Raw genomic sequence first — 26,036 nt, 5'->3', positions numbered from 1 at the left:
CTTAAGACGGTACAAAAATCACCTGGAGCCTGTGTTTTTCTCCTTGTCACTACATACTTCATTTGAACAGTAACGTAATAAGAACACTTTAAAATGCGTTCTATAGCTGCCCTAATTACCATTGACATATAATTTAAGAGAGCAAAGGCAGGTGTTAAAAATGAATACAGAGGATTTTATTTAAAAGTCTACTTAAAAATCATGTTTGACTCTGGGCCTCTGCAGATTTTTAATACGTGAATGAACAGAGGGCCGGTATTTCCCCCGGAGATAGGCAGTGCTTTAAAGGGGCCGGTACTCGCAAGTACCGAGTACCGGCACTTCTTGTATTTATCAAGCTGAGTACCGGCACTTTTCCAGTGCCAAGGAGAGTACCGGTACTCAGATGGATCAGATGGGCACTGGGCCAACGCTTTGAGGGCCAGCCGGGCCGCGTTTATTTGGCAGCATGTTTGCCGTTTTGGCGCCTGCTGGAGGCCTGCCGCAGCGGTAAGTGGGCCTCTGCTCCCGAAGCTCTCATTGTCCTCAGCCGCCCCCTGCCGGGCCTCCATGCTGTTAGCGTATTGGACATCGGCTGCCAGGGGCACAGTGAATGAGTGGGAGGGAAGAGAGACTGCATAAGTGGCCGTGCCATTAAACGCTTGGCCTCCCACTGAGGCCTGACTCACTTGCTCTTGCAATTCCACCCCCACCCCTGTCCACCTGCTGGGACATTGACAGGGATGAGGTGGCGGAGATGGCCTACGCGGCCCGCCTGGAGCCCAGGTGAGGTGGGAGGAGGTGTACTGACCTGCCCATCAGAGGCCAGTATTGTTCTTCCCCTGACCTCTGCACATGCTCAGGACCCTGCAGTGCTCACTGCAAGCTCTCCGGCCCTGTGGCCTTCTGCCGAGGGAAGAGGAAGGAGAATGGGGTGAAATAAGGTAAGGAGTGAGGGGGCAGAGATTGAAGGAGCAGAGGAGAGTTTAAAGGGGGACAATAGAGACAGGAGGAGTAAGTGCAGACAGAGATGGGGAAGAGATCGAGTCGGCTATGATCAGAGTAACAGAGGCAGGGAGATGGCAGATTAGAAATAGAAAGAGTGATAGTAGAGGATTATAGGATACCTTAGGGGTAAAGAGAGTGGGGCAGCAAGAGAAATGGATACAAATGAGAGAGAAGTGAGTGGGAAGGGATCGAGAGATTAGAGATGTGAAGATTGATAGAGAGTATTTTGTCTGCTTGTTTGTGTGCGTTTGCCTGGTTATGTGTATGTTTGTGTGTGAGAGAGAAACTAAATCAGAGAGGAAGAGAATCAGGGTACCCAGGAGGTGTTTGAAAAGAAACGCGTCTAATACTTGTTATTAATGATACTATGCAAGTCTCTCTCCTCCTGGTGCACATTGATTCTTAGCCTGGAAGGGCTAATAGTACTGTTGATGGCTTGGCTGCATTCAGGGTTTAGAGGCTCCTTGCATTGCTCCCAGAAGTACTTCACGCACACCACCCTTTATTAGCATATGTACCTGTTAATCTGCAGATATGGAAAGTTTGAGACAACTGTCAAGGGCAATGCAAGGGCAAAATGAATACTCAATAGTAGGCCTGGGCGGTAAATTTCGTTCCGCTCGCAGAATTTGCGATATTTTGACATTTTCGCATTCTGTGGAGAGCGCGAAAATGTCAAAACTTCCACAACCTGCCGCGAAATGGAAGTATTTTTTTTGTTCGCGCTTTAAAAATGCATTCTCGCGCGCGCGGTCGCGACTTACCGGGTCCCTGCGTTCGCCAACGAGTTTTCCTACCTGTTCGCGCTCGCCACAAGATGTTGGATTGTTGGTAGCCGGTCGCGCTATCCTGCGAGAGTTTGCGATCGCGAACACGTCATTACGATCGCGAACAGGAAATAAGCATCGCGAGCAAGATGGCCGTGCCCATTAGCGACCGCATGGGAAAGTTGGAGATATATTTTCCCACGAGCATACAAAAACACATCGCGAACGGGCGGGAAAAGCAATCTCTGTGTGTTCGCGAAGGTTTCACATGCTCGCGGAGATTTTGCGCAATTTCGCGATAATTTGCGAAAGTCAATTTCGCAAATTCCGCCCACCCTTACTCAATAGAAGTGTTTCTATAATCATGTCTCACCCCGCCTCTAACCCCACCCACTAGCCTTGCCCCAACTCAATTTAATGAGTACCTGCACTTATTTTTTCCATTTAAAGCACTGGAGATAGGTGGAAACCCTGCCTGCTCCTCTTCTCCACGCAGGCCCCTCCCCTTCAGCACCTTCCTAGGTCTTCAGCAAGAGCGGGCAGAATACTACTGGATACACGAAAATCATAAACACAGCACTTGGCAGTGGCGTAAACGTGGTTGATGCGACACCGCAGGAGCTTGTTCTTACTACTTGTGTTGTAAGTATGTATTAACATTGGGGCGCACGGTTAGTCTCTAGCAGCAATATTGAGACAGGCCGGTGATCAGCTAGCCATTTGGATGTAACCTTTGATCGATTGATATAAAATGGGTGAGTTCAGATATGTAAATTATCGTGTTTAATTTCTGTGAAATATGCATTGCCACTTCATAGACGCGTGTGATATATTTACTGTAGCAGACATCAGAATAATTTTTAGCTTGTTTCTTATAGTTTTCTCTGAAATGTTACATATGTACTGTTGTGGCTCACCTCTCTTTTTATGGTGTCCTGTGTACTTGTAAAGCGCACCATCACCGACGGGGGGGGGCGGTATTCGACCCTGAGCAGGTGTGTCTGTGCGTCTAACCCTGCTAGAAGCTTGTCTCTATAATTTTCTAACACCCTATCTTTTCCATTGTTTCATCTCTTTGACTAGTTTGGCATTATTAAGGTTCACTCTCGCCCTCCCGTCCCACCCCCGTATTTTTATATCCTTGCCCAAGTCCAGCCCGGTACACACCTGGGCAGCCACAACCCTCCTGTGGCGGGTCTGGGACGTCCAGATTTGTTTGGCTGCAGTGTCTGCCCTCTCCACCTCGTCTTGGTTTAAGGTTTCAATGCAGTAAGCTTCATCCCCCTCGTGTGTGGGGCTCTTGGGGTTTCTTCCTCTGGTCTGCGGCAGTGTCCTTCGGTCGGCGTCTTCCAGCAGTTAACTTTGGGGCCTTGGTGGCTCATAATCTTGTCAGCATTTTCCTGGGTGGCCCCCTGTTGGGTTCCCATATGTGCCACAACCTTGAGGCCGTCAGTCTTTCCTGTTTGTTTTCTTCGTGTTTGTCCCCTCACGCTTTCTTTTACTTTTCCCTTCCATTAGTCTGTGTTTCCTGTCTAATGCACTGTAATTTCTGTTTCCCACAGATGTCGAAATGTAATGGGAGGATGAAGGGCATCGATGGACAGGTCTCACCACTTAGTTAAGTCTGTGTCATACACCACCCTCTTGGACTGTTTCATTCTGGAAGAGTGCAAGGGTATCTTAAGACGAAATCTACATTTATCAGAATTTTTCCCTTCCTATATTTTACTTGGAAGTGATATGGTTGTAAAGAGAGGAACCAGGAAAGCACCTGGGCATGGTTACCTTTATTGCGGCCTTGTCAAACAATTGGACAGGGCCGAGAGGAATTGTGGTCCAGCAAATTCCTCTCCTAATAATTTAATTTGCATAAATTTTAATTTCCCTAACTACACATATTTCAAACACTTGGGGGCCGATTACAATGTTGTCTGGAAACTCTTCCGACCGAATCGGTTTCGGAATCGTTTCCGACCGAACGATTACGATGCTTCCAGACATCGTTCGGTCGGATTCTCATTGACTTCAATGGGAGCCTGTGTTCCGAACGAGACCACAGGCTCCCATTGACAAAAGGGTTGGTTGGGAAAAACCTTGCACCCTGTGGCGTGCACCCCGTGGTGCCTGCCACACTGCATGCATGGGAAGGGGGGACCCATGGGGACAATTTGCAGGGCCCCGGGTGAAAGGGGGACTGCTACGGGCCCCCGAAGTCAGATTCCGACTGCCAATCCGTGTCGGAACAACCGATTTGGAAAGGCTGTCTGAATCAGACATCCTAATCGCTCGGCTGGAAACGCAGTCCGTAGACCGCTACGATTCGGCTCTGACTGACTCGGTTACTCCCAATGCCTTTCGGAACCGAGTCGGACAGTTAGAATGGTTTCCAGCCATTGTAATCGGTCGTTGGAAAAAGTGTCTGATTTAGTCAGAAAGACGGTTTCCGAATTGGATTCGGAGAAATCCATTGTCCTTCGGAGCCTTTCTGAACATCATCATAATCAACCCGTTGGTGTGCAATTCTGTAATGAAGGTCTCAGCCTCCAGATTTAGGTGCCTAGACTTGTAGAGATCACAAAAGGTGTCTTCTTTGGACACTTTCTGCAGATCATGTTTAGGGGAGTATTATAACCAAGGCTCCCAGTTTTCCATTTTTACAGTTAAATACAGACATATAAAAAAATGTTTCCTTTCAAAATTTATTTTTAAAAGCAGAAAGATACAGAAAATTGATTTTCTTTTGACTGACTCTCCATGATGTCATTCATAAATATCGAGCCAACAGCTGAGCAGATTGACAGCATGGGAGTTTAAAAACAGGTTGAAATTTCCTTAAATCCATGCATGTATCAACGTATATTTGAAGTATAATGCTAATATTTTCATATAGGTGTATTTGTTAAAATATATTTGGCAATTTAATGTGTTAGAACCTGATGGGCATCAACGTATAAGGACATATTTCTCAGTTAAATAAATGTGGAAATATACAAATTCGACTTAATTTAATCATTAAACATAAAATACATATGGATAAATACAAATAAGATAGCCAAGAAATAAATATGGATATACATAGATAGATATAGACTGAAATGTAAAAAAATAATTCCATAAAACCAGTAGCCCTAAGTATAACTATTTACCAATAAGGACACCCATTTCAGTAGATTAGGTTTACATATAGGTCCTGACGAATTGCCTCTGTTTTGAATCGGACAATGAAGGCATGAAACATGTTGACCAGATTTTGAGGAATCCAGGGAGCATCATTTTCTCTGGATCCCCCTAGTTGTTTAACCTTTAATAAAGACCTCAATAATAAAGCATTCTATTAGTGTACTTTTAGAAAGCGTTAATTAAAATTTCAAAGACCAATCTACCCCTCATATAGACCCCTTCCCACATGCACTTTTGGAGGACACGGTCTGGCTACTCTAGACCATGAGGCAAGATAAAATATATCTGGCAAAGAGCCTCCCTTGAGGGACCCGCTGGGCACAGCTCAATGATGAAGCATGTCACTTTTTGATAGAAGAGGGCTTGTGCTTCAAGAAGACAATGCCTATTGTGACATTTATAGGTCTGGGAACCTAAAGCGAGCGACTGGGACCTTCACTATGGAACTGCAAACCAGGTGTTTGAGAAACATTTATTGTGGGCCAACCAGTTTAGGCATGCATGATTTATATATTGGGTGAACTCATTACCCTCTAGGCAGTAATTGAGTTTTTTTATGATCCTCTTAATGGCAAGGCACTCCTTTTCGATGGTAGAATTTTTTTTCTCTGTATCAAATAGTTTTCTTCTGATGAAAAAAATTGGCTTTTTGTCACCTTCATCTGTTGTTTGGGGCAATACGGCTGCTCTCTCTAGGTCAGAGGTGTCTGTTTGTAAAATAGACGGTTTAGAACAATTGGGAGATTGTAACATAGGTTTGGAGTAAATAATAGATTTGAGTTGTTGGAAAGACCGTTCAGCCTCAGGGTTTAGCCTATCAATTCTTTGAGGGGCTTCTTTCTTTAGCAACTCAGTAAGAGGGGCAGTTATCTGAAAGAACTGCGGAAAAATCTTTTTTATTAACCTACAAACTCCAGAAATGCTTTTTTTATTTTTGGGAAAAGAACCACCTGTAATGCTGCAACTTTCTCCTCCAGAGATTTGAATTCTCTGATCCTTAGCAGGTACCCCAAATACTTTACTTGGTTCATAGCCAATTACTCTTATCCGGTTGATATGGAGACATGCTTCTTTTAAAGGCGAAAGAACAGCTACCAAATGTTTTAGGTGTTCCTTCCATGTCATACTATAGATCACAGTGTCATTGAGATACACAGATGTGTGCTCTTGATGTCCTTTGAGTAGCTGATCCATTTAACTTTGAAAAATTGAAGGGGCCTAATTTAAAACAAAATGAAAAAAACATAAATTGATATTGACACTTAGGGATGGAAAAAGCTGTCTTCTCCTTATCTGCCAATATCCTTTAGTTAAGTGTCGGGTGATGATATCCTAAATCTCACCTAGTTGTTTTATGAGTTTGTCAGGTTGAGGCAATGGGAAAGCATCAAATTAGGAAATTTGATTTATTCTCTTAAAATTAATACAGAAGCAAGTTGTTCAATTTGCCTTTAGTACCAACATCACAGGAGAGCTCCAATTACTGTCGGCGCACTCAAATACTCCTAAGTGTAACATATTTTCTACCTTCTCTTCAACTGATTTCCGCCAAGATTCAGGAATGCGATAAGGCTTTTGTTTGACAATCTGGCCCAGGTCTGTATGAATGTAATGTTTTGCCAATTACAACCTTCCTGGTACTTTGGAGAAAATTCTCAAGAAGGGGCTTAATACATTCTCCAGATCAAGCCTTTTTGGTTGTAATTAACATTTAATTCCAGAAGAGAATCTGACTCCGACATTGATAGAGCCACTTGTGCTTCTTTAGGTCCAGGCCCCTCTCAGGATTTTAGGTGGTTAGCGTGCAAAATGTGACTGTCATTTTTTTACCTGACAACTCAAGTTGATAAGATACTTAGTTTACTCTCCTCTGTATTGTATAAGGGGCCTGTCACCAGGCTGACAGTTTTTGTTCACTGGAGGGAATAAGTAGGAGTACCCAGTCACCCTGTTAAAATTCTCTCAGTTTAGTTGTGCAATTGTAACATGTCTGCAGTTTGATCTTGCTTTCTCTATATTTACTTTAACTAAGTCTCTAAGTTTCACAAGTCTGTTCCATATTTGAGAGGCATAATCTTTTAAAAATCTTATTCCCCCTTCCTTGCTGTTCCTAGGCTCCTTTTGTCATCTATAACAAAGTTCTAGGATTTCTTCTGAACAGTAGCTCAAATGAAGCTAAACTGGTAACAAGACTAAAAAAAGCATAGTATCCCAAAGTCGACCCTCATTCTCACATATTTTTTTAATGTTCGTTTTAGTGTAGTGTTGTACTGCTTCACTAACCCATCAGTTTGGGTATGCCATGCTGACATTCATAAGTGTTTGATCTCTCACTCTTGAATTATACGTTCAGTAATTTTGACATAGAGACTGCCCTGGTCTATAACAATTTTCTTGGGAAACACTATCCTAGAACATACTTGTATTAAAGCTGTAGCCTTTTCATTGGTGGTGGTTTGTCCAAAAGGAATGGCATCAGGATAATGTGGGGCATAATCTACCATAAGCAAGATATGTTTTGAATCGATTCTTTTGTAGATGGAAGTAAGGGTCCAATCAAATCCATTCTATTTGGAATGGAGCACCTTTAAGAGGCATTTGTTGGAGGGATGCTTTAGTTGGTTTGTAAGGGTTTGTTGGGGGTTAATCAAATGTCAGGTAGAACATTCCATACAACAGGGGTCTTAACCATATGACTTCTGTCAACCCCCACGTAATTATTACAGGAATCCTGTGACAACCCCCCCCCCCCCCCCCCCCCGAATCTTTATTGGAGTCCAGGGAGGCCCACCGAGTCATTAATGGAACCAGAGGACGCTGCCTAAGCAATTTTGATGATTTGGACCGGCAAAACAATACAGAAACTTACAGAAACAATCATTCATCAAACAAATATAAGAATTATGAAATAATATAAAACAAAATCAAAATTTTCATTTTGGTGGGAAGGTTGAAACTTTTTTTAATTCTATTGAGGCCACCCATTGTTCATACTATATTCTTACCATGCACCCACAAACCAATCTTGTATACCAACTTCAAATTCCTTCACATTTTCAGAAAGTTTTAAACTTTTCAATTTTCTATCTTGCTTCTTTATTTATATGAACATTATTAATCAGTTAATAATATTTAATTGTCTATGCAGTCACGGATCCCCTGAATAGGCATTGACGACCTCCTGGGGTCCCTGGACCACAGGTTAAGAACCGCTGCCCTACAATATTTCTTTATGTGTCCAAACATGCCAGGCCAGTGTTCGGAAACTAGTTTTTCACTCTTCTCTGGTTCGAAATGTACCCCTAACAGATGAGTGTGTACAAAGAAAACAACTTGTTTCTGAAAGCTTTTAGGCAATAGTAATTGTAATGTGGCTGTAGCATGAACTTTCCGGTAAGGTAACCCAACCTTTATTATGTGGCCGGTCTCTTCCTGCTTAGCTTGCTCTCAGGCATTTTGTAAGAGGTGACTATTCCTTAGGGATTTCTTAAAATGAGTTTCCTTCCTCCAAGGCACCAGAGACACACCAAATAAGGACTCTTGAAGCCCTTTTTTCTCTCTGCCCTTCTTTCCCTCCTAGTGTTTTTGGTCTTGTATGGGGTACCAGACAGTTCTTTCTGGGCAAAATGAGGGTCGGTAAGATGTGTGGCCAGAAAGGACTCAGATTAAGTTGTGTCTGTCCCGATAATCCTGTCCTTCAGTAGATTAGGGATGAGTCCTTTATGAGACAGTGTTGAAGAGTGATCTGGGGGGTCTCACTATTTCCAGTTTGACCTAGGGGTACTGTTTTGTATCCTCATGCACACATTTAATGATTACTTTCTCTTGAGGCATTATTTGGTCAGGATGAACAAAGGAGTCCTTCAATAGAGACTGGCAGCAGCCCTTGTCTAATAGAGCTTGAAATGAATACCCGTTGGTTTGGACAGGGAAATGTAACAAAACTAACGTCCATGGGTTCTTCTTCATCTCTCTTGTTCATGGGGAATACGTGGGGTATATGTCCCACTGTCCCCACGGTCAAAATATTGAAGACCATTAGTAGGATAGGTATGGCGTTTACTGTCTGGCCCAAGCTTGGATGCTTTGGGGTGGGGAGGCATAACACATTTTCCCGGAAACCTAACAGATGAAGCCCGTTCATACACATTTCCTGTATCAACCTGCCTATTGGGTCCATTATGGGCCCTATAGAATGCGCTAGCCATTTCAATGTCTATATTCAGACTTAACTTGTCGTGTTGTGTCAACCATTTCCGTATAATAAGGGGAACACCGCTCACATATTGCTCCAAACAAATCTTGTCTATTATCTGCTCTTTGGTGGACTCTTTAGTTCTGAGCCACTTATCCCCTTAATTCTTAATTGAAAAAAAGAGCACAGGGATTGTCTCCTGTTAAGTCTTCTTTCCTCATCTATGCCCTAAAATAGCCCGTTTAACATCTACATTTGGGATAGTTCCATAAGGATTAGCCAAATGTCATTCCGCTTGTATGTCTAAAGCAGTGGTCCTAGATAATTCTTCCATTTCTCTGGGGGCCAGTTAATAGCCTGTTCAATACATTCAAAGTTGCTGAAAAAGTAACCAGGGTCTTCCCCAGGTGTAAATTGTTGTAAAACAACAGAGGGGGTGTAAGTATTGCCTCTAGATTATGCAAGCATGTCCATAAGTTTGTCCATAGTGGTGGACTGTGCAGTACACTCTTGAGTCAGTTGTTATGCCTGGCTTTGGATATTTTGTTGGCGAGTCTTGTGGTCCTTTCTGAATGCTTTTTCATATCTAGGGCCCATTCCAGTTGCTTCTGGGCTTCAGCCAGTTAGTGAACCAAGGTGTCCATTTAGTTAAATCCCACTTCTGGCCCCACTTGTGGCGGGACAGGAATAGGGTTAACCATAAATTAGGGATCATACGCTAGTTTCTTTTTATAAAACCCAGGGTTTTATTGTAGGGTTAGGCTGGTTTAGAGAAAAAAAAAATCAACTTAAGAAAATATTTCCACTGACTCTTTTAAGTCCCCTAGGCTCCTATTTGCCAATTAGGTAACATGTGTTTCTTTTTTCTTTTAAGGTCACTACTTAGTCTCTCTTCCCAAGCTTATGGCCACCTCCAATGCTAGGAACCTAGGAAGAAAACAAAGTAAGTAGGAGTATAAAGAAATAAAGAGATACCCATAAAAATGCTAGAGATGGTAAGGCCTTTCCCTCCTCCCTGTTTTAACTAATTTCTCATGTTTTTCTTTCAGGCTCGTGAAATGAAACCTATTTACTGTTCTGTCTCACCTTTCTTTTTTGGAGGCTTTTATCTCTGTAATTTTTCTACCACTCCCTCCTGTCCCTTGTATCTTCTTTTTTAATAGTTTAGCATTATTAGGATAAAAAACAATTTATTTTTATTGAATTTAAAATATGTAAACAAACAGTTGTCAACAGCCACTGGTTCCCCCACTTTAGTACACATAGAAGAATTCACATCTATGGAATTGGATCATCTTACTTTCACCAATTCTCCCTGTCCCTTCCCACCCAGCTGGCCCAATCGTCTTCTCCCTCTCAAACCCGGTTAAAACTACACAAGCCCCGGTATCTCCTCCAAGGACTCCATAACTTTTCACATTTTTTGGGGCATCCTCGTCCTGCATATGCCTGCTTTTTCGCCATCATGCACCAATCCATGTTCTTTGCCCAGACTTGCAAGTCTGGAGCTGTTCACGCCCCCAGGTTTCTGACAATGTTCCTCTTAGCTACAGCCAGTCCTACCATTAGCAGAAGTTTGCTCTTTTGCAGTGGATCCTCGTCTCTCTACATTGAGTAGCAGTGTGTTGACCTTATCGTCTACTTTAGCTCCAGTCGCTATTTAGTAGGGCTGTACTCCCTCATTAGACCACACAGTGCTCAGGAAATGTCCCACTTACCCGCATTCCCTACTGCACCCAGAGGAGTCCGCCCTCCCCATCTTACAGAGGGCCACCCAGGTATAGTGTGCCCTATGCAAGAGACAAAGCTGTACCAAATGGAACCAGGTCCTCATCGCTGTCACTCTCGGGCCTGGATCACTTCTTCCCACTCCCCCGAAAATCAATGTCTCTTTCTCAGTCAGCCCACAGCTTTGTCAACCACTCTGGTGAGTTGACAAAGCTATTTTCCTGTGTATTAGGGAAATTTCCTTATTTGTCATTGGTTCCCCCAACACCCTATCCTCCAGAGGCTAGGAGTCCTCAACCTCATCTCCACTGGTAATGTGTATCGCAAGGGCATGCAGCACTTTCAGGTAGTGGAATATATCGGTTTCTGCTAGGCTATTCTCCTACTGGAGTTTCTCCAGGGGGGCTGCAGCCCCACTTTTCCCAGACATCTCCCAATGTGGATATACCGATCGAGAGCTAAGCCATCTAGTTATAGGCCCATAAGCCTCATTGACTCCCTGCAGAAAATCTTCTGCAAACAGATTTTGGCTAGGATCCAGGATTGGATCCTAGAGTTCCGAATCCTGAGTGATTATCAAGCGGGTTTTCGTGCAGAAACTAGCACCCTGGATCAGGCCTTTCGCCTTCTTTGTATTTATTGGAAGGAAGTTGCCATTAAGGGCGGGAAGCTTTATTTGGCTTTTGTTGATTTACGGTCTGCGTTTGATCTAGTTCCCGAGCCAGTTTATGGAGAGTTTTAAAAGAGATATTTTAATCCGATTGCACTTATCAAACACAGCTCAAGTTAGGTGCGGGGAGAATAATCAAGTAACAGAGAAATTCCCAATTCAACGTGGAGTGAGACAGGGATGTGTGTTCGCTCCCACACATTTTACCCTTTTTATCAATGGGGTGGTTGATTTTTTATATCGAGATGGGTGTGATGCCCCCAAAATCCGCATAAGAAGACCACCTGCTCCTCTTTTCGCCGATGACACCCTTCTTATCTCTAAATTCCCGCAAAGTCTCCAACAACTCCTGAATGACTTCACTTGGTACTGCGATGAGCAGGCCTGGTATTAAATGAGGCCAAAACAAAATATATGATTTTCACAGGAGGAACTGCTAAACCATCCAAAAGACGTGTGTTTGTAGGAAGTAGTCATCTGGAGCAAATAGATGTTTTTGATTATCTGGTTATCTGCCTGACCCCCAATATACACTGGGCTCTCCACATTGAGAAAGTGAAACTGTTGCTAACTCAGCAGACCGCTCCTATTAGTAAAATTCATAGAAATACGCTGTCTAGGCAAGTTGCCCCAGCCCTGGAAATCTATAATATTAAGGTTCTAGGGGGGCCCTTTATGAAGCAGAACTTTGGGGTACTGGTAATACAAATTGTTTGTCTAGTATAGAAAATCGTTTTCTTAGATCTCAGTTAGACTTTCCCTCCAGTACCCCTCTGACTCCTCTCTATTTGGATTTTGTCCTTAGACAGCTGTCCCACAAGTTAGACTACAAATTACTCATTTTTTGGTATCGTTTGTGGTCTGTTGAAGAGTTTACCTCTTACCTCCTACCGTGAGGCTCTGTCTGGTCTTTTGAAACTCTCCCAGATAACCTTGATTCAGTGGTTTAGCTCATTGACGGATTTATTGCGGAGGCTTGGGATGGAGGCGTTCTGGTCTAATCCGGAAAGTCTGTCTCTTATTCCGAGGGCCAGGGTTAAAGTGATGTTCTGGGAAACAATAGCTGAGATGGAGTTGGTAAAACCAGAAGTAGTTTGACCCAGGAGTTCCTTAATTTTAAATCTGTTTCCCGTTATGAGGACACTAGCGATGAAATTATTCCCCCTCTGGCAGGTAAACTTTTTTTTCAGTTTCGCTGCAAGACTCTACCTACTAATTTGTTTTGTATTAAGTGGCGTTGTAATATTTTTAATGATGATCGCTGTACCTCGTGCAAAGTCAGCCCAGAATCCATTGTGCACTTACTATTCTTTTGTCCAAAATACATATCTTTGAGGAAAAAGTGGATAATTCCGTTTTGCAGATTGGTTGGTCCTGGCCTTTACATAGAGGTGTTGAGAATCTTGTACACAGATACACACAGGGTAATAGTTTTTGGCCTGGACAAATATTCGTATGCACTTGGATTAAGCATTCTAAATGTATTGTATGAAGTACTGTATATTTAATACGTTTTTTAATTTTTCTATTTTTTAAAACATTTTATGGCACTCCGACAAGGTAACGGTATAGTTGCGCTTCGCGCTGCGGTGATTGCTGTGCATTTTTAACTCTCCCGTTTTGTATTTAATTTTATTTTATTTCATTACCCTTGGTCTTATTCTGGGATCAGGTAGGGGCTCCCCTCCCTCTTACCGCATTTAATTTGTATAAGCACCGCCGTTTGGTGGGTCCTGGGTCACGGGTGGGTCCATAGTCCTGTTTGGGTGCCATCTTTGGTTGGGCTGGTTTCTCTTTCCCCCGGCGGGCGCCATTTGGAGCGCTACTGCACCTGGACAGCCTCGTGGGACACCTATTTAAAGACGTCCCCCCCGCGCAGCGGGGTCGCGCAGTGGGACGCCGTCGCTTAGCCGGAGTCGTGCCAGAGTCCTGCCCGTCTGCGCCCGTCCGCGCTGAGGACGCACTGGGCGCAACGGGTTTGCCTGAGGCTCTTGTGTGCTAAGTGTCGGGATGATTACCTATTCAAATCTCACTCTGCGATCTATTGGTCACTCTATTCCGAAGTGTGATCAGTCTCAGATTCATCCGCTAAGTGGCCCCTATCGGTGTGCCTGCAGAAGATGGGCACTTGGCTCTCCTGTGTGCATCCGTAAGGGAATTTTCCCTACTGCTCCTCGAGGTAAGGGCGTATTGCCTTCACTTCGAATATTTAGTTTAAATGTTAGGTCTCTGGTTCAACATCATATAGCCTTTTATGACCTCATACAGGAGGAGTCTCCTGATATATTCGCGATCACAGAAACGTGGTTGCAGGAACACGATGCAGCCATTATTAACTTGGCTTTCCCCCCGGAGTATTCCATCTTTACACTAAATCGGTCAACTAGAGGCGGGGTATCGCCTTGGCTGTTAAATCTAGTTTCTCCTGTAGCTGGAAGGTCTTAAACATTGCTGGATGTGAAAGTGCCTCTTTCAAGATCTCGATCAGCCCCCAGTTTACGATCTCGGGGATGGTGGTTTATCGACCCCCAGGCAGTGATGTTGCATTTAGAGAAGCCTTCCCTGATGCCATTAGCTCTTTGGCAATTGGCTGTGCCAATTTTTCTATTTTTGGAGACCTTAATCTCCACTTTGATAATAAGAGCATATCGGCAGTTAATAATATCTTAGCTGACCTTGAGGCCCTCCAATTGGATCAAAAGGTAGCCCAACCCACCCATGTAGGAGGGCACACGCTAGATCCCTTCTTTACTAATCTTTCGGAAGCTTCAATCTCCTTCATAACACCCTTGGGGTGGACGGACCATTTTCTAGTGGCCATTCGAGCTCCTTTACCTGAGACTCCTTCTATCCTTCCTTCTAGATTAGTTTTTAGAAGGCACTGGAATAAACTTAGATTAGAGGATTTACACGAGGTCTTGGCTGCAGATTCGCTGGGACCCTTGGAGAATGCTGAACTGGGTTATGACCAGTTCTGTCAGTGGATCACTAGGGCGCTTGACTTATTGATTCCTATTATGGCTAGTAAATCTCGCGCTAGAGATTCGAGCCCCTGGTATGACAGCACCCTACGTGCTTTAAAGGGTACTTGTAGGTGGGCTGAGAGAGAGTGGCGGAGGCACTATGACGCGGCTAAGAAAGCGTTGTATCTGACCTCCGTCAAGGTCTACCATCGTGCCATATGTAGAGCTCGCGCGGCGTTCTACTCGGAAGAATTCCGCAATAGCTCCAATCCATCTAAATCTATATTCAAGGCCCTCAAAGATCTTTTGGCTAAAAGAACCTCTTCTCCTGTATTGGCTTCTACCTCTCATTGGGAGGCTTTGGCATCCTTCTTCTTGGAGAAAGTGCAAACTATTTACCGGGCGTTTTCTCTTACGGGGCCACCATTGGGGACTCTGGTGGCTGTCCCGGGTCTCCCCACCTTGGAGTCTCTTCCTCTGCTTCTACCGGAGGAATTTGATGGAGTAGCCCAAAAAATCAAGTCTGGATCACCTCTGGATCCATTAAGGCCTGTCTTCTTCAGAGATCAGTTCTTTGTGGGACGCCCTATAGTGCGTTCTCTTATTATCAGCTCGCTGGCGACGGGCATGGTCCCAGCTAAATGGAAGCGGGCAGTGGTCTCCCCTATTTTGAAGAAGCCTTCATTGGACCCTTCGAAACCGGAGAATTACCGGCCAATTTCTCTACTCCCCTGGCCGGCAAAAGTCATGGAGGCCCATGTTAACCAGGCTCTTTCTGACCACCTCATTCGAGCTAATATTCTGGATGATACCCAGCATGGGTTTCGTGCTGGGCATAGTACGGAGACAGCCCTTCTCGCCATGGTGGAACATCTGCGTAGGGTGTTGGATGAGGGACAGGCGGCGGCGCTAATATTATTAGATCTGAGCGCCGCCTTCGACACCGTCTCTCACCACATCCTTCTACGTCGCCTGGAGGAGATAGGCATTGGTGGGTCCGCCTTACAGTGGTTCCGTTCCTTTCTTGATGACCGTTCCTTTTGCGTTGCTATACCGCCTCACCAGTCCAAATTCCATCCTCTGGGCCTGGGGGTGCCGCAAGGTTCCTCGCTGAGTCCTACGCTCTTCAATCTTTATGTGAGACCGCTGGCTGATGTCGTCAAGCAGTGGGGCATGACGATGGTCTCTTATGCCGACGACACTCAGCTAGCGGTCACTATCAGCGGGGATGCTGAGCATGATGCCCTCAGGTTCCAGAGTGGACTGAGGGCGGTGGCGAGTTGGATGAATGTAAATTGTCTCCAGCTCAACGCTAAAAAGACTGAGGTTATGGTCGTCGGGAAGGGGCGGGAACTGTGGGGAGATAGATGGTGGCCACCGGAGCTTGGGCCGGTTCCAACTCCGGTCATGGAGTTGAGAAACTTGGGAGTATGGCTGGAGCCCGCTCTCAATTTCGTGGGGCATTCTAAGAAAACTGCGGCCTGCTGTTATGGGGTTCTTCGCGGCCTGAGGTCCGTCTTGAAGTTTTTCGACCCTCCAACGAGGCAGCTGGTGGTTCAGGCGACTGTAGTCTCACGCTTGGACTATGCCAGTTCCCTCCTGATAGGGGCAAATCAGGCGGAAATCAGCCGCCTCCAACGCGTCCAAAACGCAGCAGCTAGAGCCATAGTTTGCTTGCCCAGGTCTTGCTCCGTTTCCAGGACTCTCCATTCCTTGCATTGGCTGCCGGTGAAAACTAGAATTAATTTTAAAGTTTTATGCCTGGCCTTTAAGATCCTGAAGGGCTTAGCCCCCCTGATTCTTCAAAATCTTTTGTCTTTTTATGTACCAACTCGCTCTCTGAGATCAGTGGGCCAAGCACTTGTGGTGGTCCCGAGGTTTAAGCTTAGTCGTATGGGAGGTCGGTCCTTTCGGGTGAAAGCAGCAGCGCTGTGGAATTCTCTCCCGTTGGAGATTCGCCTGATAGACGACCTTTTGGCATTTCGTAAAGCTTTAAAAACCGCATTATTCTAATTTTTCCCCTTAGTGTTCCCTGTTTTTTCTCTCTGTTGTTGTTAGGCGCGGCTATGTTTACCTTGTTATGCGCCAGGACGCCCCTTAGCTGGGGCAGCTGTGCGCAATACAAATGCCCCTAACATAACATAACATAACTTATGTCTTTTAAAAAAAAATAATAAAAAAATGTTTCTTATGTTCTGTTTTTTACTCCTCTTGTGTTGTGTACTTTTTAAGATCTCTGTGATCGAAATAAAGTTATAAATGATGATGAATTCGCATATACCAATCCTACGAACGACGGTCATCAAGTCTGCCAACCTCCCTTAGAATGCCACTGTTCCATTGAGGTGTAGATCTAGTCAGCTTCTGCCCCCAGCTTAGATGGTTCGAGGCCTGAGTCCATACCCTGGTGACAGTGCATGTGTGCTGTGGGAGGCGATTCCGCAATCTATTTCTAAACCAAGGTGCAAGATATCCCATACTGCCCATCCCATGCCTGTCGACCCGCAATGCTGGCTCCCCAAGCGGTGCATAGACCCAGTCATTCGTGACCACCAACTGTGACACACCCAATAGTACTTCTGGACATGTGCAGGGCTATTCCCTCATCATATACCCCCATCAGTTTCACCAATGCTATATGGGGTGCCTTGCTGTTCCACAATAGGAGCCTCACCTCACTGTCCAATTGCCAGAAGAAGACATCCTGCTTCTTGTAGAGTGTATTCTGGAGCACATATAACAATTTGGGCAACATGAACATTTTGCACAGTGCCGCCCTTCCCAGAAGCGAAAGGACAAAGTCCTCCAGTACTTTACATCATTCCTGAACTCATCCAGGAGGCTATTGAGATTGTCCCTGTGGAACTGATCCTCATTTCTCATTATCCGGATGCCCAAGTATGGAAAGCTCTCAAGTGCTGTCTGAAGTGGGAGAACCCCAGGGACTGCCCCTATCTCTCCCCCTAAAGTGGGTATTTATAGGACTTCTCCCAGTTAACGGTGTAGCCCGAAATATGTGTCGAAGAGGTGAATTATATGTTAGAGTCTCTGGATCATGGAATCTGGGTGGGCCACATAGAAAAGGACATCATCCGCGTACAGTGAGATTCTGTCATCCCAAGAGGCATCCCACCTCAACTCGTGCAACAGCCCGTCCTTCCGAATACATGCTGCAAGCGGCTCCAGAGCCACCTCAAAGAGTATTGGAGAGAGCGGGCATCACTGTCTTGCCCCCTTGTGCAACTGAAAAGCCTAAGAGAGCTCCCCATTTACTTGGACCCACACCATGAGTCGGCTATACAGTAGGCTTCTCTATTTCCGGTATTCTGGGCCGAACCCCATTCGGTCCTACATCCTGAACAGAAAGCGCCACTCCAGGGAGGCAGAGGCCATTTTTGCATCTAGGGAGAGTACCACCATTGGCTCCATAGTTTGCTCCATATAGGCTATACAGCTGTAAAGTCTTAACAAGTTAAGTCTGATCCCCCCGTTGGGCATGAATCCCGACTTTTCAGGGTGAACCAAGTCAAGCACCACCATTTTAATCTGGTTGCGAACCGTTTTGCCAGTATTTTAACTTTGGCATTTAATAAAGATATTGGATGATAGGAACTGCATCTGTGCAGTGGTTTGCTCTCCTTCAGAATCGTCAGTACGGTAGCCAGTCACTGGTCGAACGGGAGGACGCCCAGTTGGCCAGCTTCCTAAAACATACTTAGGAGGTAGGTGGCCACATTTTCCACCACCCCTTTATAAAACTCAACCGGGAGACCATTTGGTCCTGCTGCTTTACTTGATTGCAGCTCCCAGATTGCCTGTTCTATCTCCACTCTCAAGAGGTCAGCATCCAGCATTTGCCTGTCTTGAGTGGAGAGTACCAGGAGGTCTATATTCTTCAAAAACTCCTGTATCTCTGATGGTAATCGGGTCCAGGAGGGAGCGTACAGTCTGCCATTAAACTCAGCAAACGCCTTGGGTATGGCGTTCATGGTGGCTTTCTCGCCACTCGCAGTGTCCACCATCACCACCCAATTCTGGTCACCATCCCTCTGTCCCAGCCAGGCTAAGAGCCATCTGGATCTAGTGCAACCTCATATAGCCTGTGTTGGGTGGCTAGGAAAGCCATATTTTCCTTATGTTAAGCTACATCTTGGTATTCCTGTTGTTTGAGTTTCATATGATGGACCAATCCGGCATTCGCCGAATCACGCACTCTGGCCTCCATGTCTAGCACCTCAGATTCCAAGTAGTACAGCTTTGCCCCCCTTTTCTTCTTAACCCCTGCTAGTGACCTCTGTCACTACAGTGCCTGCCCCCTCACCACTGTTTTGTGCACCTCCCACAGTGTGTACTTTCTGCCAACTGAGCCCTTTTTAATAGCAATATATTCCTCAGTGGATGTCCGCAGGCTGACTCTGATCTGATTTTCCTTCAGAAGCCATGGGTACAATACCCTCCCCTCCTCCCTCTCTGCTCTGTCCGACAAGTTCCGCCCATACCGGGGAATGGTCAGAGATTCCCCTAGCTAGAATCCTCACCTCTCTAAATCTCGCCTGTACATTTGTTGTGTCAGTAAGTAGTCGATCTTGGAAAAGGAGCGGTGTGACCCCGAATAGAAAGTGTATTGTCTGTGGAGAGGATAGTGTCCTCTCCAAATGTCCATCAGCCCCATTGCTGCCACAAACTGAGCTAACGGGCTAGACCCTCCCCCGCCCGCCACCTGGCCTTTGTCTGTTTGTCTGATCATCCATCACCAAATTGAGGCCCCCAGTATCAATATTCCTGCCAGCAGTGACAGCAGCAAGGAACCCACCTCATGCAAGGGTGAGGCATGTAGTTTTGGCTGCACATATAGCGAACAGATATTCACCACCTCCCCATACCAGGTGCCTGTGCAAGCCGCGAAGCAGCCTTGGTCATCCAGTCATGTCCTACTATTGGCATAAGCCGCCGTTCTACGAATCAGGATCCCCACTCCTCTTGAGTCAGTTGTGAACCCTGCATGGGCCAGGACTTTATATCCCTGTCTCTCCAATGCCTTACAGGAGTTACCTTTCAGATGAGTCTCCTGCAGCAACGCTGTATCCGGCCCCTGTCTTTTAAGATATTGCGTGACCACTCCCCTCTTATTTTTATATCCCAGACCATTTACGATCCAGGAAAGTATTTTTAGGTTAGTGGCATGCACGTCTAGGGTTTGGTGAAGTGGTGATCGTCCTCTCTGAGACCTGTTTCTGGGTGTGCGGGTTCTCTACTTGCAGTGGGTCACATCTATGTGGTTGTTGTTGAATAACCGTAAACCCCCCTCCCCGCTGCCCTACAAGGCAGCACCCCAACTTCCTGCTCAGAAAATGTGCAGAGTGCCTGTCGCCCCTGATCCCCCAGAACATTGCTAGATCTAACAATCAGACAAGCCCTCACCAAACCGCCCCCCCCCCCAGATCAGATCATTGTGTATCTCATCGGTGACTCAGTGACAAGGTTTCGCAATGCTCTGAGTTAGGCCCCATTCGTCACTAGTGCCTGGCATAGTTGTTCAAGGCTGGGCCACGTAGACTTCAACTTTAGGCCTTCTCAAGTCATCTCTTCAGACTGGTCTGTCCCCGCACACCAGAAGACAGGTTGGGCACCCTGCGTCTCTCCTCGTTCCCTCTCATGTGGGGAGGCCTCCCATGTGGCATGGGCCCCTTGTGACCAGTCTCGTGAGGGCTGACTCTCTTTTCGGTGTGCGGGTCCCCTGGGCTATTGCTTCAACGACTTTGTTGATCCGGCACCTCGTAGTCTCGCCCCTGCCGGTCACCAGCCTTCCAGCCAATCCCACGCTTCAGATGGTGTGTTGGAGTGCCACATTTTACCCTTCAGCTTTCACAAGCAATTTTGCCAGAAAGAGCATCATATATTTCAGTTTCTTGTCATTGAAGCAGCGGTTACATCCTCACCGCTGCAACACAGTCTTTGCACTCTCAGGGTACAGTCCGGAAAGATCCTGACCATCGGGTTCTCGCATAGTAGGCCATGTCGCCGCCTTGCCGCCTGGAGGATTGCATCTTGGTATCTATGGTTGAAGGTGTGTGCAATGATCATGTGTGGCTGTGCACCCGGGCGTGGTGGGTGGATGGGGGCCCTATGCACATGTTCAATGGAGAAGAATTTCAAAACTCCTTTTGGCTTCAGAACATTAAGAATGAAATCTTCCAGAAACGGCTCCATGCTATGGCCCTCCACTCTTTCAGGCACCCCCATCATCCCAATATTGTTCCCCTCATAGTCCTCCAGTTTCACCTGTTCACCTTCATTGTATTTCAACAGGCCACCAACCTGTCCTTTGAGTTAATGAAACTCCTCTCTCAGGGACAATAGTTCCTTATTCATTTGCAATGTCTTTTCACTGGTTTTGTGCTGGTCTGCTTTAAGGAGAGTCACTTTTGTAGTGACGGAGTCGATCTTATTTTCCAGGGAATTATGTACTTCCATTATTGCTGCTATTATGTCTCTGAATGTTGGCTCTACATCGGTTGCCTCCTGCAGGAGGATCATCTCCTCTCCCTTCACAGGGGACGCCAACTAAGGGGGCCCTGGGGACCATGAATCTCTCCATACTGCTTTGCTGGTTGGTCTTCCCCACTTGTTGTGAACAATCCTCATCTGATATCACCAGACCCCATAGGGGAATCCAAGAGGGTTTGAAGGGACGCTGGAACCTCCAGGACTTAAAGGGAACAGCAATCACCGCCTCCTGTCAGTTGGTGCAGGCACGGTGGGTGTCCGCACCTGTTGCCTCCTTTGCGGCCTGTCAGCTTTACCGCCCCTAACTAGTTATCGTTCTTTAAGATAGAGGGCTCAAGCACCCTCTAATCTCCTGGCAGACATCGGTGGCCTGCAGTCCCCCAATTCTACCTCTTGCTGAGTTGCCGTACGTCCTCCTTTCCTGGTGTGCCCTGTGCTCACCTCCTGAGATGCTCCAAGTTGACTTGCACAGCTCACATCGGAAGCTGGTAGGGTCATCCAGGGCCTCCCGTCATGGTCTTAAGACAGCTCCTCTCAGCCCGTTCAGTCTTGTTGTTAGTAAAAGGGTTCTCTGTCAGTGTCCCCCCCCGTGGTATCAGGAGATCGGGAGAGAGAAGAGCGCTAGCTCCTGCCGCAGCTCAGCCTGACAGCAGTTCTCTCTCCGGGTCCTGCACTCGCGCGGGGACTGCTGCCTCCATCTGCACAGCACTCCTTCTCTTGGGATGTCTCCCGACTCCACTTAGTTGTTGGACATCTGCTGTCCTGGTGGGTCAACAGCTCCCGCAGGGTCTAGCTTCCGGAACTAAGCCGCCTTTCTACTCAACGGGTCTCCGACTGACAGGGTCATGCCGATCAGGCTGCACCGGCCTCGCGGTCTGGCGCATATCATCTCTTGTTCCTCGGGCAAAATGAGTTAATTTTCTCCTAATTTGTTTCACTCCATATAGTTCTGCATATGTTGTGCCACCTATACATGGCTTGGGAGTCAGCGATGATGAACCATTTGGTGGATTTTTAGGGGGCTTATGGATGTGGCGGCAGAGCTCTCTTACAATGCAGCCAGTGTGTTTGGCGGCCAGCCATGCCCCCTAACATTATTAGGTTTAACTCTCGCTCTCCTGTGCCACCCCCTTTTTTGTATGTCTTTGCTTAGGACGACCCCACTACACATCTGGGCAGCCATGACCACCCTTTTCACTGTGGCCGGTCTGGGACATTGAAAGGTCGAATCATACATCTGCTTACATCCCCACCCCCATCTTGGTTTAAAGTGTTTGTGCGGTCAGGTTTCTTCCCCATGTATACGTCGGGCTTTTCGGGTTCCTTCCTCGTGTCTGCTGCATTGTCTTTTGGTTGACGTCTTCTGGGAGATAGCTGCAGGGCCTCAGTGGCTTGTGTCCTGGTTGCATTCTTCTCAGCATACCCCTGATCAAGGTCCTGTATGAGAGTGTTGCCATCTGTTTTCCTTTTTTGTTCTCTTTCCCTCTGTCCCTTCATGCTTTCCCTACTGACCCCTTTCTTTCCTTTGTAATGCTGTGCACGTTTTGTTTCCTACAGATGTCAATGAATCGCTAGGACGGAGGGTGCCCCGGGACAGATCTTACCCACACAGGTAAGTCTGTGCCACAGTTGCAGCATATTAGGAAACATTTTTAAAACAATTAATTTTACAAACTAGTATAAGGAACCTGAAAGATGCATTGGTGCATTTATATAAAATAGTCAACAGGCATTTTCTTTAATGTTATGCAGTTGTTAAGGCATTTTATGTTTAAGTTAATGTTTAATGAATTGATATTTGTATGGACTTCAATGAGACATGCAAATAAATACATAAATTAAACAGATTGGTTATTATAGCAATCTAGATTCATCCTTAAACTTTTAAACGGGGTTACTAAAATATTATATAAACTCTACTTGTAACTTGGCAGTGGAACATATCTGATATATCTCTGACACCTTTAGTCCCTTTGATCCTGCCAGGGCCCGGTAAGAGTCCATGACTAGACCCTCAGCCCTGTGTATACACTCCCCACACACACTGCCGGGTGCCACTAACAAAGGGTGCGGAGGGAGCAAGGGGGTGGGGTGGGGGGAGCACGCGGTTGGGGGCCCATGTTAATAATAATTTATTTTAAACATACCTTTGGCGCTGCCTCCAGCGTTGCATCACTTTCGCCACCTCTCCTCTTCCTGAGTCCCAACAGCCCCTGGCACAGACTCCCATCCAATCCCCATGCTGCAGAGCATTGCGGGGATTGGCCTGAGTGGGCCGGAAAGATGCTCCGCTGAGGTCATGGAGTCTGCGGGCTTTCTCCAGCCCGGCTGCTGAACAAAAAAGCAAATATTACATATATTTGGTAATATAGGATTTGAAGGATAGGACCTTTAATCATGTCCTTTGACCAGTTTGTATTATGTACTTGAGTACTGGTACAACACATGGGTCAGACCATGCCTGGTGCCCAGCTGTGAATGCTTCTAATATGCAGTGGGGGGGCGGCAGGATAGCAGCAGCTGCGGCGGGGGGTGGTGGAGGGGGATTTGGGTGGTGGTGGTGAATTGAATTAAAAAAATACATTTCAAAAAACTTTCCTGATCCTGCGGCTGCCTCGTGCTTCTCCTACTGCTCCTGACAGTCCCTAGAACAGACTCCCCAACCAATCCAAACGCTGCTCTCATGCTATGAGAGCAGCGCCGGGATTGGCCTGAGAAGGCTGCTTAGACGCTCTGCTCAGGCACAGAGAGTCTGGCACATTTCTCCACCCGGCTGTAGAATATACCCGGGTTAGAGATTCCTAACTGCACATGTCTGTTTGGCTGGCCTAAGACGGCCGGCCAAACAGACATACGCACTTAGAAGTGACCCCAGCCCCACCCCGCCCTACACATTCTGGGTTCGACCTGCAGCTGAAAAATCAAACAATATTAAAATATTGTTTTATTTTTCAGCTGCTGTCTCTGAGCCAGTGGGGCAACACACCTCCACCCTTTGCAGAGGAGCCACCGCTGCCGATGCCAACTGAGCATAGCTGCAGTCCTTGCCTCATTGATACTGGGAGCAAGATGTGTTTGCCCAGTGTCCGCTCGTCACAGCCAGGCCAGGAGATTTCTTCAGGTATGGGTGTACTAGCTAAGAGGAGTTCTGGAAACGCAGGAGCTGAGAGTTTGTGATACTATGGGACCAAAAATAGCCAACAATGTTGATAATAAATGTTTTTAAATTTTTGAAACAAAATTATAATTTCCTCTGAGTAAGTGTTTCAAAATGTGAGTGTCACTGGAAATATTAATTCCCTGCTAATTTCAACCAACAAACGTTTTGTAAAGTAGTGTAGCACCCCTCCACGTATAGCGATATTATGTACTACTGTTTCAAAAATAATTATCTGATAAAGACATCTAGCCGGAGATTCCTTACCTCAGAATTTGCACCAGGCTGCAGGCTGGATCCGGAAAATACAGAACCTCTGGGCCGCGGTTAAGGGCATCGTGCAACTCTGTAGCGACGTCATTGACCAGATGTGACATCAACCGAGTCCATATAAGCCCTTCCCCGACGTGCTGGCGTCAGTTTCTTCTTTTCCACGCTACAACGCAGATCTGGAGAAGCGGTTCCTCTGGACGTTTTTTGGCCTTCTATGATGTTTTTCATCTGGAACAGTGCCTTTTTCTATGCCTTCTGGTTTTAAACCTTGTGAGTCTTGTGCTCAACAGATGTTGGGCACGGACCCTCATTCAGTCTGTGTGTGGTGCTTGGGCAAGCACCACGACTCAGAGGAATGCGACGCCTGTCAACAAATGAAACTGAAGGCGTTGTGGGTGCGAGGGATGATGCTCCTGCCAGCGCAGTTGTCATAATCTGCTAAATCTCATCGATCTCCGTCTCCTTCCAGATCAACGGTCCCTTCACAGAGCCGTTCCAGGAGCTGTTCCCGTAGATGTTGCTCGCTGTCCTTAGTCCTGCGGTAAGTCGCGTTGCAATTGGTTGAAGTCGTGGCATCACCCCGCTTCATATTCTCACGACGTGGTTTCCCATGGCTCCTCACGCCCTCAAGCTGAGGACCCGTGCAAAGTCTCTCCAGTGCCTCCCTGCCTTTACCGGAGCAAATCAGTCTTGACCCTGTGCCTCATGGGAACAGTCCAGCCCGAACTGCCAAGCCAGGTCTTCCCTGGACCGGAAACAATTATCCTAGGACCAGTTTCGGGGTTTCACCCCTCTTCAGCCAGGATATCTTGATTCCAGTGGCACAGTGAGCCCAGGACCCACGTCTGGGCATACCAGGCGCACTTAGGGCGAGAAAGCAAAAGACACACAATTGATGGAAGGAATGCAGAACAAATCAAAACATTCATCCCCAGTCAAGAGATCTGGGTTAAATCCATCAATTTTTGCGTTTGTCACCGCGAGTGGGACGGGTATGCTCAGACGTGAGTCCCGTGCTCTCCATGCCACTGGAATCAAGCTATCCTGGCTGAAGAGGGGTGAAACCCCGAAACCGGTCCTAGGTTGCTTGTTTCCAGTCCAGGGAGGACCTGGCTTGGCAGTTCGGGCTGGACTGTTCACATGAGGCACAGGGTCAAGACTGATTTGCATATGGCTGGGTTCAAAATGGAATGGCATGGTGAGCAAAAAAACGATGGATTTAGGCCCAGATCTCTGTACTGGGGTGAATGTATGACATTGTTCTGCATTCTGTCCATCGATAGTTCTTTTTGCATTTGTCACCCCGAGTGGGACGGGTATGCTCAGACGTGAGTCCTGTGCTCTCCATGCCACTGAAATCAAGCTATCCTGGCTGAAGAGGGGTGAAACCCCGAAACCGGTCCTAGGTTGCTTGTTTCCAGTCCAGGGAGGACCTGGCTTGGCAGTTCGGGCTGGACTGTTCCCATGAGGCACAGGGTCAAGACTGATTTGCATATGGCTGGGTTCAAACTGGAATGACATGGTGAGCAAAAAAACGATGGATTTAGGCCCAGATCTCTGTACTGGGGTGAATGTATGACATTGTTCTGCATTCTGTCCATCAATAGTT

General features: G+C 46.5%; 1 protein-coding gene across 1 annotated transcript in view; it reads left to right on the top strand.

Annotated features, from left to right (window-relative positions):
* The window catches only part of LOC146830942 (uncharacterized), a 338,432-nt gene that overhangs the window by 284,402 nt on the left and 27,994 nt on the right, over positions 1 to 26,036 (top strand). Inside the window, exons 4-6 of the mRNA XM_085605136.1 lie at positions 3,317 to 3,371; positions 10,004 to 10,072; positions 22,555 to 22,609. Of these exons, the coding sequence (XP_085461262.1) occupies positions 3,317 to 3,371; positions 10,004 to 10,072; positions 22,555 to 22,609 (179 nt within the window). The remainder of the gene's footprint in view (positions 1 to 3,316; positions 3,372 to 10,003; positions 10,073 to 22,554; positions 22,610 to 26,036) is intronic.

Source organism: Triturus cristatus, chromosome 5_1 (genome assembly GCF_964204655.1).
Source record: "Triturus cristatus chromosome 5_1, aTriCri1.1, whole genome shotgun sequence".
Taxonomy (NCBI): Eukaryota; Metazoa; Chordata; class Amphibia; order Caudata; family Salamandridae; genus Triturus; species Triturus cristatus.
Note: the sequence above shows the minus strand (reverse complement) of the source record. Positions and strands in the feature narration are given on the sequence as shown.